General features: G+C 33.7%; 1 protein-coding gene across 1 annotated transcript; it reads right to left on the reverse strand.

Moving 5' to 3' along the window:
* Positions 1-16,797: 16,797 nt before the first annotated feature.
* On the reverse strand, positions 16,798-17,912 carry LOC127869228 (uncharacterized). Its single transcript, XM_052411609.1, has one exon. It carries the CDS (start codon positions 17,910-17,912, stop codon positions 17,136-17,138), a length of 777 nt encoding a protein of 258 aa, XP_052267569.1. The 3' UTR covers positions 16,798-17,135.
* Positions 17,913-18,193: the final 281 nt, after the last annotated feature.

The raw sequence follows: 18,193 nt of genomic DNA on the forward strand, positions 1-18,193 counted from the left end.
TATAATAAACAACACATTAGAAAGGTAATCATCCTGATTTTAACACTAGAAATGATCATTCTTAAAAGCCATAAAAGTTTATTTGAAACTCAAAATAATAGTATGCAAAAGTAGAATTTGGAGAAAATATATTTGCAGTTGCTTCCTACAAACAATATCCCTATAAAAATTGCTAGAAAAAATCAATACATAGACTATTGAAATATTCTAAGGTGTAACTTTGATAAAAGATGGAAAAATGCCCCGTAAAATTGTAAAGAAAGTTGTAAAATAAGAGTTTTCAATAGCATATATAAGATTTTTGTGACATTCGATATAGTTTATGAAGAAATCAAAACATACATCGGTTGAACTATTATGGCTTAAAGTCAAATACTTGGAAAAAAAACACAGTAACCAACTGTCATAAAGCTACAAACTGAAAAGTAGTCTTTGAATAAGTAAATGTTAATTGCTCAGGTGTGCAAAAATAAAGCACTTGACAAAAGACAAACTACATATCACACTTGTCGCATCCACTACTAGTGGAAAGTCAATAATGAAAATAAATAAAATCAGATTGAAACTGTACAGAAATCTTTCAAAAATGTCATTTTGAAGAATAAAGACAAGACAAACAGTTCCAAAATATTTAGACATTCAAACACTATTATTGGTATTCTTTCCTATGATGCCTGTCAGAGAAATGACAAAAATGGTTTGCTTAATTACCCATGCAAGTTGTGTAAAATTTTGTATCAACTGCCATGTTTTTAAATTCGTATTGTTATTGTTGGTAGAAAATCAGAAATACAACTCGAAACTTGTATTGTTGATTTAGGAAACATATTTTCATAAAGCGTTTCTCCAAAACTTAACTACTATATTGACCCTTTTCACTCAGAAGCGAAGTGAAAATGGCTATGTAAGAACAGCATAAAACCAGAACAGCCTGCAAGTAACTCGCAGACTGTTCAGGTTTTATGCAGTTTGCTGCTCATCAGTATCTATGGGTTGGAAATGAAGCATACAAATTTGAATCTAGTAAGAAAGGTCGTTAATTAAATTTAACTTTCTAGGGGACTACAAAAGCATCAAAATACGTACCTAAGTGGTAAAGGGTTAATAATAGGAAAACTGTGACAAAACCATGTGGGCACTCAAAAAGCTTGGATAATCATTTTTTAAAAACCTTAACATTTTGATTAAATGTTTTTCTACACAAAGGGCACTGTTTTTCCAACTTTCTGGCACAGCTGCAACAACACACCATGTGGCCACATGGAACCAAGACAACATCCCTGACTTTGTCCATACATATAACACAATCTGAAAGAAAGAAACACAAGCTTGAAAGAAGAGCAAGGCGTATGATAAAAAACAATTTTCATGTATCACATTGAAGGTTTTTCTTATAATATTAGCTTGATACATTAAATGAACATACTTAAGATATATAGATGATTTTATGATACATAATCTATAACTGTAACTGTATATACAGAAATTTACATGTCCAGTTCTTGTCAAAATTGAAAATTAATGCTTATCGCATTAAAAGCAAATTAATGCTTTGTGAGGGTATTTATTCATTATGAAAAAACATGCAAGTAATTCTAATTGATTCACAACACTCAAATGAAATATAAATTTTGTCATATTCTTGATCAGTTTAGTTTTAAAGCCCTTTTTACACTATCTGAAAGTAAAACCTAATTCATTTATGCCTATTCTTGAAATTGTTTAAAAATCATTTTCAATTACACTAAGTGTTTAATTATTCCTGTTCTTCGTTGGAGCTTGGGGCGCTGATTGCTTTATCGCATCTACTAAACCCCTCATGAGCTGCATCCGCTCTTCATGCCTCCTTTCTGTCCTCTCTGCTTCCTCTCTTTCTCTCTGAGCTTGGTCGACAATAAAGCTCTGTAACGTCTGCACCATTTGCTGACTACCTGATTTAGACTTTGACTTTTTCACTGGAGGTTTATTTTTGTCACTGTCTTCTTCACTACTTGACCTTTTTTTTGTAAGTTCCATCTGGTCATCGTCACTACTTTCTTCGACTTGACTGGCAGATGACATTGTTTTTACAGGCGTCATGACGGGATCTTTTGCAAATATCTCGTCCAATTCATTTTCAAACTGGTAGGTTTTAAGACTACTACCTGATTTAGCATTATGTGCTTTAATGTTTTTGTAGGCCCTTATTAGGGTCTTCCACCTTCCACTGACTTGTTCAGCTGAAAAATTGTAACCCTTTTCTCTCATTTCTTCCGATATCTTTTCCCACATACTTTTTTTCCTAAGTTTGCCCTGTGAAACTTTTGCCTCAAGCAACTGATAAGACCTAATCAGTAGTTGCGTTTGGGCCTTGTTCCACACCTGGTTATTGTTAGTGTCATTACCTTCTTCAGAAAACACACTTTGTGCTGGACTTTTCTGGTTTGTGACACACGCATAGGTTTTGAAAACATCCATATCTGTGAAGAAACATTCACAGTCTTCACATTGGTACATGGTCTTTGAACTGCTTGTATGTTCAATCTTTTGGACATACTTCCCTGAAGAGAGAGAGAAAATAGCAATGACAATTATAGTTGTGCGAAAAATAAAGACAATACAGTGCCCCAGATAAGCTGCGTATCTGAGTCTTTCACCCTATTAAAATGTTTAAAGAAATACAATTTCATGCGTATTGAAATCTCAACCAAATTGAACTTTACGCAAACTCGTCAAATTTGATGCGTACGATACAATAGCTTCGATCAAAAATGCTTTGCTCATTTACGGTATTTTCTCTTTGTAATTTATTATCGTAACACGGCGACGCTTTCATTCAGCAAGCACCAGGATGACGTAGCAGGAAAACAGTCAAAGATATTCAAACACCCTGCTTAACTTAATTTAATTGTTAAATAAAGCGTCTGACCAAATTTTTACAACGACAAACATCCGTTTTAAATCTTACTTAATCCATCGCTCATTGTACATGTAGTTGTAAAGCATCTGTACTTCCAATTTATATTACAATGCGAAATAAAAATGTTTTAAAGAGGTCGAAGACATTCGTGATTGTTGCACCAAAATACCAGTCAATCGCAAACTTGTTCGAACCAAAAGAAAACAATAGCCAATAAGTGCCCAAACATTCGTGTTATCGATTTTGTTGAAATGTTTGATAGTTAAAAAGATGTCAGTTAACATCAGTTTTTTTTTAAGTTTAAAGTTTATATTATGGAATGTTTCAATGATTAAAATTGTTATGAAACATCAATTTATTTAAGTTCATTGAGAAAGTTTACAGTTGTAACCAATAATTACACGTGTGCAGTTTCAACAGAGGTAAAGTAGTAATGATATTACGGTATGCATTTTTATAATTCATTGTATCCTATTTCAAGAATGAAATCGCCCTATTGTTCAAAATCAATGGGTGAAACCCCTATTTCCTAAATAATTATCTGGGGCACTGGCAATACTAGAACAATAGGCCCATGAGAGCCTTATTGCTCTACTGGCTCGTGTAGTTAAAGTTTAACCATGTTTTCACTTTTTACTGACTAGAAGACTTAAATCGAGATCACGCCATAACAAAAGCTCTTCTGGCACTTTGTGTCCAGTGTTGCTATAATTTTTTTCTATTGTTTGATAATCAGAATTAATACTTATAAATATGTCTACGTCGTCGATTCACTAAATATTTGTGACTTGGATTTCCTTTCTTTTTACCAAAAAAATCATTTGGTACATATCTGTAGATCTAAAACTAATGAAATGGAAATGAAAACAAATCCACCCTGCTAATTGTATGGAACGGATCGAAACTGTTTGGGGACACAGAAATTGTCGACAGTTTATAATCATAATAATATAAATAACACAACGTTTAAGGTCTCAAAATATACAGCAATATAATATATCGTTTATTCAAATATGAACATACCTTTCTGACACTGGTGGTCTCTTGCAGACTCTAATGTGTAAAAAAAACCACCGCAATTGCACTTGTATAATATCTTCGAAGCAGACGGTGACGCCATCTTTGTTCCGACTGTGTCTCCTATTTCGCGGGCACAGATTTTACATGTCCGGAACATTGTACTTAAGCGTTCGTAACAAGGAACAGCTGTGAATCACATCCAGAACACGGTTACGAGCGCACCCTCTATGTCTGCTTCATTCTGCATCGTAGTTATGCGCACACGCCGAAGTCTCCAATAGGAATATGTATGTCTGTTTGTCTGTGTATCACGCACATCTTTCTCCACACACACACACACACACACACACACACACACACACACACACACACACACACACACACACACACATATATATATATATATATATATATATATATATATATATATATATATATATATATATATATATATATATATATATATATATATATATATATAATGCTATTCTTTATATTTCGAGTTTTAGTTAAAACAATCGTTTCACTAACATTTATCTTTCTATAAATAGACCAAGAAGTTATTACGTCCCTTAAACACAATGTATTTGGAGTTCAAATTTAATATTACAAAAATCGCAATCAGTTTAACAAGTATCTTTGCTGAAACTGAAATAATAATAATATTTGATCTTATTCAAAACTTAAAAAAAATAGGAAATATAGTTTTTTGCAATATATGTGGTTTTCGACAGAAATACATTCCAATTGAGAACCCCACAAAGTCACGTGATCTACAAAAAAGAATCAACACATTTTTGATAGATGCACTAGGTAGCATCTAACAATAGATGCTGATGACGTGAACGCTTATGTTCATTTTAATATAAAGCGCTATATAAACTGCAATGTATGTGAAAATCTGTGAACACACCGTGCAATCGACTAACTCATCGGCTGCGGTACTGTATACATGTCGGGTAAAAGCGGAGTGTAAGTATTTCACTATTCTTTATATTTTACGTATTTAATTGAGCAGATGTGCGTGTGTTCTTTGAGAGCCTAAGTAAGAATGACTTTGTAAACGTAATCCTTACCTTCCTAGCTGCTTACTTTTAAAGAAATCCATTAGACTGAGGTCAAAATTCAAACAAAATTCACCACTCTCTCTGTCAAACTCTAATTACACAGGATTAAGACCAAAGATAAATATGAACAACATTTTATAGAAATATTTAATCATTTCTCTTCGGTTATTCCAAATAACAGCATCCCACACGAACACACAACATTTTTATCAACATTTAAATACACCGATAAACACTAAGCGTCTGCACATGCGCAGACGAAAAGTCAGCTAGAGTTACCCGACTTGAAATTTCGAGTAAAAATATTGAAAATGGCACTGACTTGCTTTGAGAAAGGTTGCTCAAACGGCGGTTATTGGCTTAAGAAGTGGAAAGATCAGTTTTGTGACAGATGCGGATGTTTGCACAAAGAGAAGACGTGTGCATGTGAACCACCTTTCAGGTATGTTTTTTTTTATAAATATCGAAAAAATGATGGTTTAATGCGTCCATTTAGCGGGTAGTAACTGCGATGAAATTTGCTAAACGAGTATTTACACCCGTATTTACGAGAGCCTCTTTATTCTCAAATCTTACAGTTTGAATTGGGCTAAATCTTCATGACTTATGGAAGCTGTAGGTTGCATGAAAAGAATATTGATTCATAAACATTTTTATGACAAATTAACATTCTTAGAATAGAACCTTTCACAAGTGAACTGTCAAATAAGTATACCCTATTATCGTCCACCTGAGAGGATATTCAGTTACAATGATTAAAAAAATTATTTTTTCGAAAGATTTACTGTGAAGGAAGATTTGAGATGATAACTTGAGAATCATGGTGTAGTTGAAATATATTTAGTGTATTAGAAATAGCTATTCCATGGATAATAAAGAGTACATGCATGGTGGCCACAAGAAAGATAGACAGTGCTCTAAATAGATTGTTTTTTCAACAGCTAACTTTGTAATTCCTGACCCAAACCCTAGGTTGTTGGTTCTCATTATAATATTGTCTATGAGATCTTTTGTATACCAATGTAATGGGTTGAAATAAGTTAGTAAGTAAGTTAGTATTTAGCAAATATTATCTAGACCTGATTTTCCTTTTTTAAGTGTCGTATGAATTTATTATCTATATTTTTCATGGCTGTACCCTTTCCCTACCCGCAAGACCAATCCTGAGGCGCGTGACAAATGGCTGCATATTGTTGGGCGGCGTGTAGGCAACAATACTTGGTCTCCATCAAAGGACAGTAGAGTGTGCTCGAGACATTTTCGTGATGGAAAACCAACAGCAGTTAATCCCCTACCGTGTCTTGATATGGGGTACGGTATATACTTATTTGTATGCCCCCGGTAGGGTGGCATATAGAAGTTGAACTGTCCGTCAGCCAGTCTGTCCGTCCGTCCGAAATAAAATTTAACATTGGCCATAACTTTTTCAATATTCAAGATAGCAACTTTATATTTGGCATGCACGTGCATCTCATGAAGCTGCACATTTTGAGTGGTGAAAGTTCAAGGTCAAGGTCATCCTTCAAGGTCAAAGGTCAAAAAAATAAAAAATAAAATTTCAAAGCGGCGTTCTCATGAAGCTGCATATTTTGAGTGGTGGAAGGTAAAGGTCATCTTTCAAGGTCAAAGGTAAAAAAAAAAAATTCAAAGCGGCACAATAGGGGGCATTGTGTTTCTGACGAACACATCTCTTGTTTTTAAACTAGTATTTACCCTTACAAGTTATCGGTGCAATCAGCTATATTTACATATGGATGACATCATTTCATATCATTTGCAAAACCAAGCTTAATCTTGGTGGGCTGTCAATTCTTTCTGTAGTCTATCCTCAATGTGTAACCAGCTTCCTGAAAATATATTAAGCGTGGTAGTCATTAGCTATTAATTGTATATAATGATTAGCATATGTATATATATGTAGATGTGTGTATGTGTGTTTATGTATATATGTGTATATGTATGTCTGTTTGTGTGTGTGTGTGTGAGTGTGTGAACGCATATGTATAAATATGTATATGTGTGTGTGTAAATATAGATATGTATATTTGTGTGTATGTCTATGTTTGTGTGTGTGTATAATATGTATAAATATGTATATGTGTGTGTGTGTGTGCGTGTGTGCGTGTGTGTGTGTGCGTGTGTGTGTGTGTGTGTGTGTGTGTGTGTGTGTGTGTGTGTGTGTGTGTGTGTGTGTGTGTGTGTGTGTGTGTGTGTGTGTGTGTGTGTGTGTGTGTGTGTGTGTGTGTGTGTGTAAATATAGATATGTGTATGTATATGTATATGTGTGTGTATGGCTATGTATGTGTGTGTATATATGTATGTGTATGTATGTATGTGTGTATGTATGTATGTATGGCTATGTATGTGTGTGTAAATATGTATGTGTGTGTATGTATGTGTGTATGTATGTATATGCATATATGTATGTATACACACACATGAAAAATATGAAAAACATGTTGATATGTATGAGAAACTTGTGTAAAAGTCCCTGGACATTTAATAGTAGTGTGTTATGATGGTTATCTACAAAATGTATGCGATTTAATATTTGAAAAAAATACACTAAGGACATGAAGAAACTATATTGTAACATATATATGTATATGGATGTAAATGATTGTATATTTATATGTTTGTGAACTAGTGTTAATGTCGCTTGTAATTAAATAGTACTGTGTTATGATGGATATCTATAAAATGTATGCGATTTGATATTTGTAAAATATACACTTAGGAAAAGTAAAACCTACACTGCAACATTCCCATTATATTTATTTATGTGAATTGTTTACTTCATCAAGACTGAATTTCTATTATTATTTTTTTAACTTCAAACAGTAGATTACATCCAAATTTGAAGTTACCCTTTATTATCATATTCGCTCAACCACTATTTGCCGTTTACTTAATCAATACTGAATTAATATGTTTCTTTTCTACTTCAAAAAGTAGATTACATCCAAATTTGAAGTAACCCTTTATTATCATACTTGCTCAACCACTTTGTGCTGTCCTTAAAAAATCTTTAAACGTTATTGTACCAGTATAAGTTTAATCTTAAAAGTAAGATGACTGTCCAACAGATTACTTTCTATGTTCAATTTACTTTATCTAAATGTGCAAGAATGTATATATACATATATATGTATGTGAACAAGTGTAAATGTGGCTTGCCAATAAATAATATTGTGTTATGATGGTTATCTATCAAATGTATGCGTTTTGATATTTGTAAGATATACACTAAGGAAATATAAGCCTATATTGCAACATTTCCTTTATATTTACTCATGTGCATTGTTTTTACCTAATCAAGACTGAATTTTTATTATTCTTGTTTACTTCAAAAAGTATGTTCAATTTACTTTATCTAAATGTGTAAGAATGTATATATACATATATATGTATGTGAACAAGTGTAAATGTGGCTTGCCAATTAATAATATTGTGTTATGATGGTTATCTATCAAATGTATGCGATTTGATATTTGTAAGATATACACTAAGGAAATGTAAGACTATATTGCAACATTCCCTCTATATTTACGCATGTGCATTGTTTTTACCTAATCAGGACTGAATTTTTATTATTCTTGTTTACTTCAAAACGTATGTTCAATTTACTTTATCTAAATGTGTAAGAATGTATATATACATATATATGTATGTGAACAAGTGTAAATGTGGCTTGCCAATTAATAATATTGTGTTATGATGGTTATCTATCAAATGTATGCGATTTGATATTTGTAAGATATACACTAAGGCAATGTAAGACTATATTGCAACATTCCCTTTATATTTACTCATGTGCATTGTTTTTACCTAATCAAGACTAAATTTTTATTATTCTTGTTTACTTCAAAAAGTAGATTTCATCCAAATTTGAAGTAAACATTATTATCAGACTCGCTCTACCACTTTGTGCTAACTTTATTGTACCAGTATAAGTTTAATCTTAAAAGTTAGATTACTGTCCAAACAGATTACTGTCCATGTTCAATTTACTTAATCTAATTAAATGAAAGTGTTTAGACTAATAATACTCCCAGCACTACTTCTAATTTTTTATTTGACAATATGTTTTCTTCAAACATAACATTTTGCTTCACCCTATGCCTCTTCCCTGCTCTCCTTTCCTTTCTCCTCTGTGATCTATCACTTCCTCATTTCCAGTTCTGTTGCAAACGTTGTTACCAAACAGCAGAAATATGCGTAACATTATATGGCTTTACGGGTTGTACTATGAAACGAATTATGTCAGCGTTTCAGTCTCATCTCGTCCTTATTGGAACAATTAATAATGTTTAAGAGTAAACACATGTTTGGAAACGCTGTCATGAGTACATACAGGACACCTGTAAGATTTTCGCTATTGCTACACCTATTGTATGTCTTCCAAATATGGCTAAATGTATTAAGTTTGATTTCTCTGCGTACTAGCGTATATAATTCGATTAAAACATCAACTACTGTGGAACATCCGCGAAGGCATTTCCTGTTAGGAACGCACATATACAATGATATTCAACTTCTTATAAAGCTCCTTTATTGCTTCAAGTTTGTTGGAACACTTCTTTGGTTAGCTTGTATCTTGTTACAGTCAGGTGATATCCACCCAAACCCAGGACCCTCATTTTCCGAATACACACAGATAAAGATAGTTCTTCACCTACTTGTAATCTTTCAGCGACGAATCACTTATCTTTTGTACATTACAATGTCCAAAGCTTGGTGCATAAATTAGACATACTTAACACTGGTCTTCATGAGTTTGACATAATTGCATTTTCTGAAACCTGGTTAAATGACTCAGTATTATCTAGTGACATCATGTTCAATGGATTCCATCTGCCAATCCGCAAAGACCGCCCCCTTGATTCACATGGAGGTGTTATAATATATGTAAATGAAAATATTGCTTTTAAAAGAAGAAGTGATCTTGAATTGAATCATATTGAATGTATATGGATTGAAGTTATTCTTAACAAAAATAAATCAATCCTTTTTGGAGTATTTTATAGGCCGCCAAGTGCAGATTCAGCGTATATGAGAGCAATTGAAGACTCTTTTGGGTTAGCTTGTGATGCATGTATAAACGATGTTATTATTAAAGGTGACTTTAACTTGAATCTCCTCACACCAGCATCATTATCAAAAGTAGAAAACCTTTGTCAACAATTTAACCTTACACAACTTATACATTAGCCCACTCACCACACAGAGCAAACCTCTTCAATAATTGACTTAATTTTTGCAAGTAACCAGAACAATATCATATTTTCTGGAATTGGAGAACCTTTTCTGGACCAAAATATAAGGTATCATTGGCTTATCTTTGGAATTTTTAAATTCCAAAAACCCTTAGCAAAAACTTTTTATCGGCATATTTGGCGTTATGATATTGGGGATTACGATAGGTTACGTAGTCTTTTTACTGATACACAATGACATCTTTTAAAATGTGATGATATTGATTTATATGCTGAAAATATTACTAATGCTATTTTACAAAAAGCGAAGTCGTGCATCCCAAACAAAAACATATGTATACGTCCACGTGATTTACCATGGATGAATAATCAAATTAAGAAAAAAATTCGACACCGCAAACGATTTTATAGAAAAGCCAAAAAGATTAATACCGATCTTCACTGGTCAAATTTTAGACATGCTAGAAATGAAGTTGTCGAACCTTTGCGAAATTCTAAATTTGATTACTTTAAGAATATGGCCAATAAATTGAAGTCTTCTGAGCTATGTGCTAAGGACTGTTGGAAAACATTGCGCACATTCATTTCTACAAACACACATCAATCAATTCCACCCCTATACGATGAACATTCGAACACGTTTGAGGCAAATGACACATGCAAAGCTGAACTCATTAATTCATATTTTGCAAATCAATCATCAATCGATGTACAAAATCATGATCTTCCTACGCATTACACCGATAACAATAACAGCTTAAATTCAATTGATATTACTCAGGAAGAAGTCATCGACGCAATTAAATGTTTAAAGGTAGGAAAAGCTTCCGGACCTGATGGAATCGATAATCGTATCCTCAGGGAAGCAATGTATCAACTTAGCTCTCCCCTATGTGAACTATTCAGATCATGTCTTTCTTCTCGTAAAATGCCTTCATGCTGGAAAATTGCAAACGTGTGTCCGGTCTTCAAAAAGGGTGATCCAGCTCTTGTTTCGAATTATCGTCCTATATCCTTGCTTAATACTATCGAAAAGGTCTTTGAACGAATAATCCACAAACGTGTTTTTAATTTCCTGCGTTCTAATTCCTTCTTTACACGGACGCAATCTGGCTTCATGCCTGGCGATTCGACAGTTAATCAGTTAACCTATATTTATGATACATTTTGCAAAGCTCTAGACAATGGTCTTAAAGTCAGAGTTTTATTTTTGATATAAGTAAAGCATTTGACAAAGTTTGGCATGAGGGTCTTTTGTTTAAACTTCAAGCAGCAGGCATTCGGGGAGATTTATTTGCATTTATATCCAATTATCTTTCTAATCGTAAACAGAAAGTCATTCTACCAGGAGCAGAATCAACTCCTGCAGAAATTATCGCTGGTGTTCCACAGGGGTCTATATTAGGTCCCCTTCTATTTCTTGTTTACATCAATGACATAGTAGCTGATATACAAGCCCAAATAAACCTATTTGCCGATGATACAAGTCTCTTTATGATTGTAAACTCGCCGGATCAAACTGCAGTTGTTTTGCAATCAGACATAGATAAAATTTCACGATGGGCTGATCAATGGCTAGTACATTTTAATCCCTCCAAATCAGAATCAATGCTGATATCTCGTAAAATTAATAAACCGCATCATCCTCCACTTTCAATGGGGGACGTTGACATACCTATAGTAAATATCCACAAACATTTAGGAGTATATTTGACAAATGACTGTACTTGGCATGAACATATAACGCTCATTAAAGAAAAAGCATGGAAGCGTATTAATATAATGCGTCGTCTCAAATCAATGCTTGATAGGACATCTCTTGAAACTATATATTTTGCATTCGTACGACCAATACTTGAGTACTCAAATGTTATTTTTGACAATTGTACCCAATATGAAAAGGATGAATTAGAAAAAATTCAAACAGAGGCAGCTCGTATATCAACTGGTTGTACTCGATTAGTGTCACTGGAAGAACTTTATAATGAGATAGGTTGGGAAACTCTCAGTCAAAGACGACGAAAACATAAGTTAGTATTAATGTACAAAATGCAGTTTAGAGAAGCACCTTACTATTTACAGTCACTTCTTCCTGACACAGTCGGAGCATCTAGCCAATACCCTCTTAGAAATGCGTCTCATTTCCAGTCCATTTATGCTCGAACCGGATCTTATTCACATTCATTTCTACCATCTACAGTATCCGATTGGAATTGTCTTCCAGAAGAGTTTAGAAATGCTGAATCGATTCATTCATTTAAAAAACACATTAATAGTGATCGACCAATTCAAAATCCATTGTTTTCCTATGGAAAGAGACGCTCTCAAATTTTACACACACGCATTAGAACTAATTGTAGTGCGCTAAATGAACATCTATTCAGGCGAAACGTAGTTGCATCGCCTCTATGTCAATGCGGTCAAAGAGAATCACCATTTCATTATTTTCTTGAATGCCAGCTTTATATTAATATCCGTGCAGAACTTCTGAACACTATATCTATTTATTCCGTCCCCTCTGTCCAAACGATTTTATATGGAGATAGCATTCTGAATTATCAAACTAATACCACTATCGCTGAGGCAGTACACAAATATATTATCGATAGCAAACGATTTGAAACAGTCTTTGCGACAGAACTTCTCTAGAACTTCTTTTCTCTTACTAAGTCTCTTCTGACATGTATGTAGAGTGTTTATACTTTGCTTTTTTGAACTATCGCTTTAAATGTATACATGTATCTATCTTGCACATTTCTTCTCCATCTTTTCTTCTTTTCTCTATTACCTGCTATATCTCCTTATCAAAATAATTTCATTGTTGTTATATGTATAAGCAAACCAATAATGTTCGCTTGAAAACATACAACTAAATATAACCCTTTTGGAGAAGAACTATATAAGACGAAGTCTTCCGTTCTAATCCAAATCAAACTTGTTTGTATGCAATTGTTGTATGTTTCATGTGTAAATGCATTCTTGTTTGAAATAAAATACGTTTAAACTAATGTGTAACCAGTTCAGTTAAAAATCATTAACATTTCTATGTATAAAGGTACTCAACTGAAACATTGATTACAAAAGTAAAGTTCCAAGAGAGGTTTATAAAAAAAGGTTAGTTTAGTGTGGTCAGAGTATTTTGTGCTTGATGGTTTCTTGAAGGAATTATCAACCTCAAACAAAAAGAGATATTGATTACCCAAGTCATAGTAATGTGTATTGTATTTCAGTTATGCGGATGCTGAATGTAGAGTTCAGAGGATGTCTAGATTTGAAGCAACCAAACCGAATCGACAGATGAAAGTCAAATCAGTCGTTTTGAAAGAGACTTTGGTAGAACTAACAGATGATCCCATTGTTGAAGATATCCCCGCTCCAACTCCAAAACCTGTTCACTGGATATTTGTTTTATTTGTCATGTTTCTAGCCTTGCTACAGCATTGTAGAAACCAGACAAAAGAAATTAAAAAGCTGAAGAAAGAAGTTTTCACTTTAAAGGCATCCCTATTTAAGTTAAAAAAACAGGTTTACTGTGACAATATTATCAAGAATGATCAAGAAAAAAAATGTGAATTTCTACACTGGCCTCAACTGTGTTTCGGTTTTTAATAAATTACATAAAGTAATTTCTCAGTATGTAACAAGGAGATGGACTGATGCAAAACGGACATTTAACACTTCAAGACGATCAAGGCAGAGTGGGCATTTAAAAAGAAAATTGTCATCACAAAGTGAATTTTTAATGATGCTTATGAAACTACGGCTAGGACTTTTAAATAAAGATTTGGCAAAGCGCCTTAATATCTCAGAGACTTTGTGCTCTAGAATTTTGTTCACATGGTTACGAGCTGCAAGCATTGTTTTAAAAAACTTGGGTTTTGTTCCTCATCAGGAACAGATTTTAGGTTCTAATCCCCAAAAGTTTCGGTCAATTAAAAATCTACATTCGATCATCGATTGTACAGAGCTGTTTATTGAGACCCCAAAAGACCTTCAACTACAAAGCTCAACTTGGTCTGACTATAAGAATCACAACACCTTAAACATGTTAGTTTCATGCTCCCCAAATAGCACAATAGTGTTTGTGTCCAATACATACTTAGGACGTATAAGCGACAAAGCTTTAACATTAGATTGTGGATATTTGGACTTGGTGCCTCTTCATTCAAAAGTCATGACAGACAAAGGATTTAACATTGCAGAGGAATGTGCCGAAAAGAGTTTGAATTTGTACGTTCCTCCAGGAAAACGGGGAAATTCTCAAATGACATCTGAGCAAGTTGAAAAAACAAAGACTATTGCAAACCACAGGACACTCATTGACAAGTGATACGCCGACTAAAAACATTCAGGATACTTTCAAATGAAATTCCTATTAATATAATAGAACATATTGATGACATTGTGACTGTATGTGCTGCTTTGTCCACCCTGAGGCAACCCATATATAAGTAATGGCTGAGTCATGGGCCATGAGGTTATTGTGCAGTTAATATCTTTTACTTTCATCAGAACCTTTGCCATGGGTACTTATAAAAATTGTCTTTGATCCCTAGGGCAATAATTAATATTTTTATCTGCAATTTTTTCCACCATTAGATATATACATATTAATGTATTTCATAAATAAGTGCAGATGGATTAAAACTGCAGATCTTATCAACTAATTCTTTTTATTAACTAATTAAGTCTGCAACAGATCTCTTTATAACAATGTATGCACATGCATTAAGCTCCGTTTTCCCAGAGCTAGGCTCGCCTTTTTAGATTATAGCAGTCTATATTCTCTTTTGTATCATGCTGCAGTTTCATATAATGATGTATGATGTGTCGTTTCTAATTGATGCATATGCTTGTGTTCAGTGTCGAACTAAACATGTTTTATAATAAGTTGTTCACTTAACATTCTTGCAGTAATGTTTTTCTGTGAAATATAATAATACATCAACATTGAACCACTAGCTTCTCATTTATTCATGTAATTTATTAGTATATTTTAAACCAGAACAACACAATCCATACCATAATGAACACAAATCATAAAACTCTATATCCATGGAACAAAACTATGATTTATCAAATGTTGAATAAATTTTCCCAATTTTCAACATTTAGTCAGATCAAATTATTTCTGAATTCCACTAATTATTCATCTATGCATAAACAACACTTTATCATCTGTATGTAGGCCATTACAATAAATGGTTGTTTATAGACTGATACACATTTACAAGTCAGACAAAGACATACAAAAAGCATGCAATCAATCACTTATTTTTTTTTAATTTAGAATAAACTCAAAGTTGAGCCAGCTTATTCAATAAAGTTGGTTCGTGATACTACTATTACTAGGCCATGCTTTTAAAATGGCATCGCAATATAGTTCACTACTGAGACTTAGTTTACTTGCATTGTTACCATTTTATTTTAGCTAAAGTTTAAACATGCATACAAATTAACAGAAAGGGTTTAGTTTGTTTTCTAAGCAAACATATTATTCCAAGACAATTGCAGTTATTGACAATTTTATGCAGTTTTACAAGTTTATCATCTTATCCATGACTTTTACAACTACAATATGTACAGATACAATACAATATGACAAACATGCATGGCCAATCTTTACAGATTTGTAACAGACATTTAAAAAAATGTAAATGACAAACACATTGACAAAGAAATATTCTTGATTGATTGATTGTTGATTTCTATGATAAATCATATACAAGAGATGTGTTTGTCAGAAACAAAATGCCCCTTTTACGCCGATTTAAAGCCATATATTTGACATTGAAGGATGACCTTGACCTTTCACCACTCAAAATGTGCAGCTCCATGAGATACACATGCATGCCAAATATCAAGATGCCATCTTAAATATTGTAAAAGTTATGACCAATGTTAAAGTTTTCGGACGGACATACTGACAGACGGACAGTTCAAAAACTATATGCCACCCTTTGGGTGCATAAAAACATATTTCCATTGCCAACCTTTGATTTATAAACAACTGCCATAAAATTATACACATTCCTGAAATACTGAATATTGTAGATCGAGGCACTAACGGGCATATTTACAAAATATTTTAAAAGAGCAAATACCAGCTAGAATTAGATCCTATTAAGTGGACTGGTTGGATTACCTTCTGTATTAAAGTTAAAATATATGTACAGATAAGAAACATTACATTATTCACAGTGATAAAATATATAAAATTTTGAGAAAACTGGGCATAATGCGTGTCGTCAAAGATTAGCCTGTGCAGTTTGCACAGGCTAATCAGGAATGACACTTTCCACATAAATTGGATTTTTGCTAAGAAGAGACTTTATTTAAACAAAAAAATGTCATAAAAGCGGAACGTGTCGTCCCTGATTAGCCTGTGCGGACTTCACAGGGTAATGCGGGACAACACTTTACGCACTTGCATTATGCCCAGTTTTATTATTATTAAAATTACTAACTTTGTTTTGGCATATAGGGAATTATGCTTCAATATCCCTGTTTCGCTGAAAGTAGCTCAGGCACCTAGTCCCCCGAGTTATAACTCATATAAGCTGCTCTGTGGCAGGGGTATCATCGGGCGCCACCCGACTCATTGTAGCTAGGTTCGGCTTATATCTGCTTCTCCCATTTAAAGTTTAAAAATCCGAGTGTCACTTGTGTTTGGAGGCAGAGCACTTTAAATGAACACACATTTTTAAGACTTGTTTTGTCTTTATCAGGTGTAAATGAACACACATTTTTAAGACTTGCTTTGTCTTTATCAGATGTAAATGTACACACATTTTAGAGACTTGTTTTGTCTTTGTCAGATGTAAATGGACACACATTTTTAAGACTTGTTTTGTCTTTATCCATCAACGGTGGGGAGAATGTTCGAATGTTAACTTCACCTGTTTAGTAAAATTTATATTCGAGACAACATTACTATTTAAGGCATTTATCACAAATCCATACATCAATGGATTCCACTGTGTCCTCTGTGACACCAGCACAGTCATAGTGCACCCAGGTTTCACACTCATCACAACAGACGGACTGATCTTGTGAACGTCCTGGGAAGTCCAGACACTCTTTCCTGCAAACACCACAGTGAAACACTATTTTCCTTGGCATAGTTGACTTCCCTTTTTTCTTCACTTTCTCACTATGCAGGCTTGTTTTTTCAATGTCTACATTTGCCACTGGCATTAGCATGCGCCTCACTGGCTTAGTTGAAACATTATTATTATCATCCATTTCATAAAGGCTTGGCAGAATGTGTTCCAACCAAAACCAGCACAGTTTGTCTTTCACATTCTCCCAAAATTCAGCATCAAAAAACACACGAAGAAGAAGATGCCCATGGAAAGTGAACACGAAAAAGTCACAGAATGCTTTCTGGCATATGGCCATTTGTCCCTGGATTTGATAATAGTAGCTGTGATTTGGGTCTACACTTAGAGTATCATCTTGTTCAAATATAAAGGGAACATTTGTTGGTGTTGGCGTTTGATCTTTGATAATCTCTGGACACTTAATTTCACAAAGGCCAGATCCACAGCACATGCAGAAGGTTTCCATGTCGGAACTAGCTGCCAGAAAACTTTTGTCCTTATTCACAGCAAGCCCAGTGTTAATGGCCTTGAACTTCCTGTGTGTTTTTTTCTGAGTTGTTATATATTCTCTTTTTGCTGCTGGTTCCATTGCAATTCCATGTTTCATAGCCTTTGTTTGTATAAGGGGTTTCTCACCTAAAATGGCCTCTTTCAATTTCGTCACATCAGTTGTTTTGTCTTTTCTAATGGTATCAACCCGTGTGCAAACTCGTTTGAAGATACTTGCTGTAATTCTTCCTCTACGTTGCGAATGCCAAATAAGTGATTCTTATTGATTGACCGTTGCAATTTTTAAATTTTCAATTTTGGTGTCAGTCAAGGTCAATTTTGATATGAGTTCATCTGATTTTAATGTTTCTTTGCTTAGCTCAATGATTGTTTTCGGAA

Source organism: Dreissena polymorpha, chromosome 2 (genome assembly GCF_020536995.1).
Source record: "Dreissena polymorpha isolate Duluth1 chromosome 2, UMN_Dpol_1.0, whole genome shotgun sequence".
Lineage (NCBI taxonomy): Eukaryota > Metazoa > Mollusca > Bivalvia > Myida > Dreissenidae > Dreissena > Dreissena polymorpha.

Bases quoted from the DNA above. Each gene is read 5' to 3' on its own strand.
- LOC127869228 (XM_052411609.1), bottom strand. From the start codon at position 17,912: ATGAAACATGGAATTGCAATGGAACCAGCAGCAAAAAGAGAATATATA.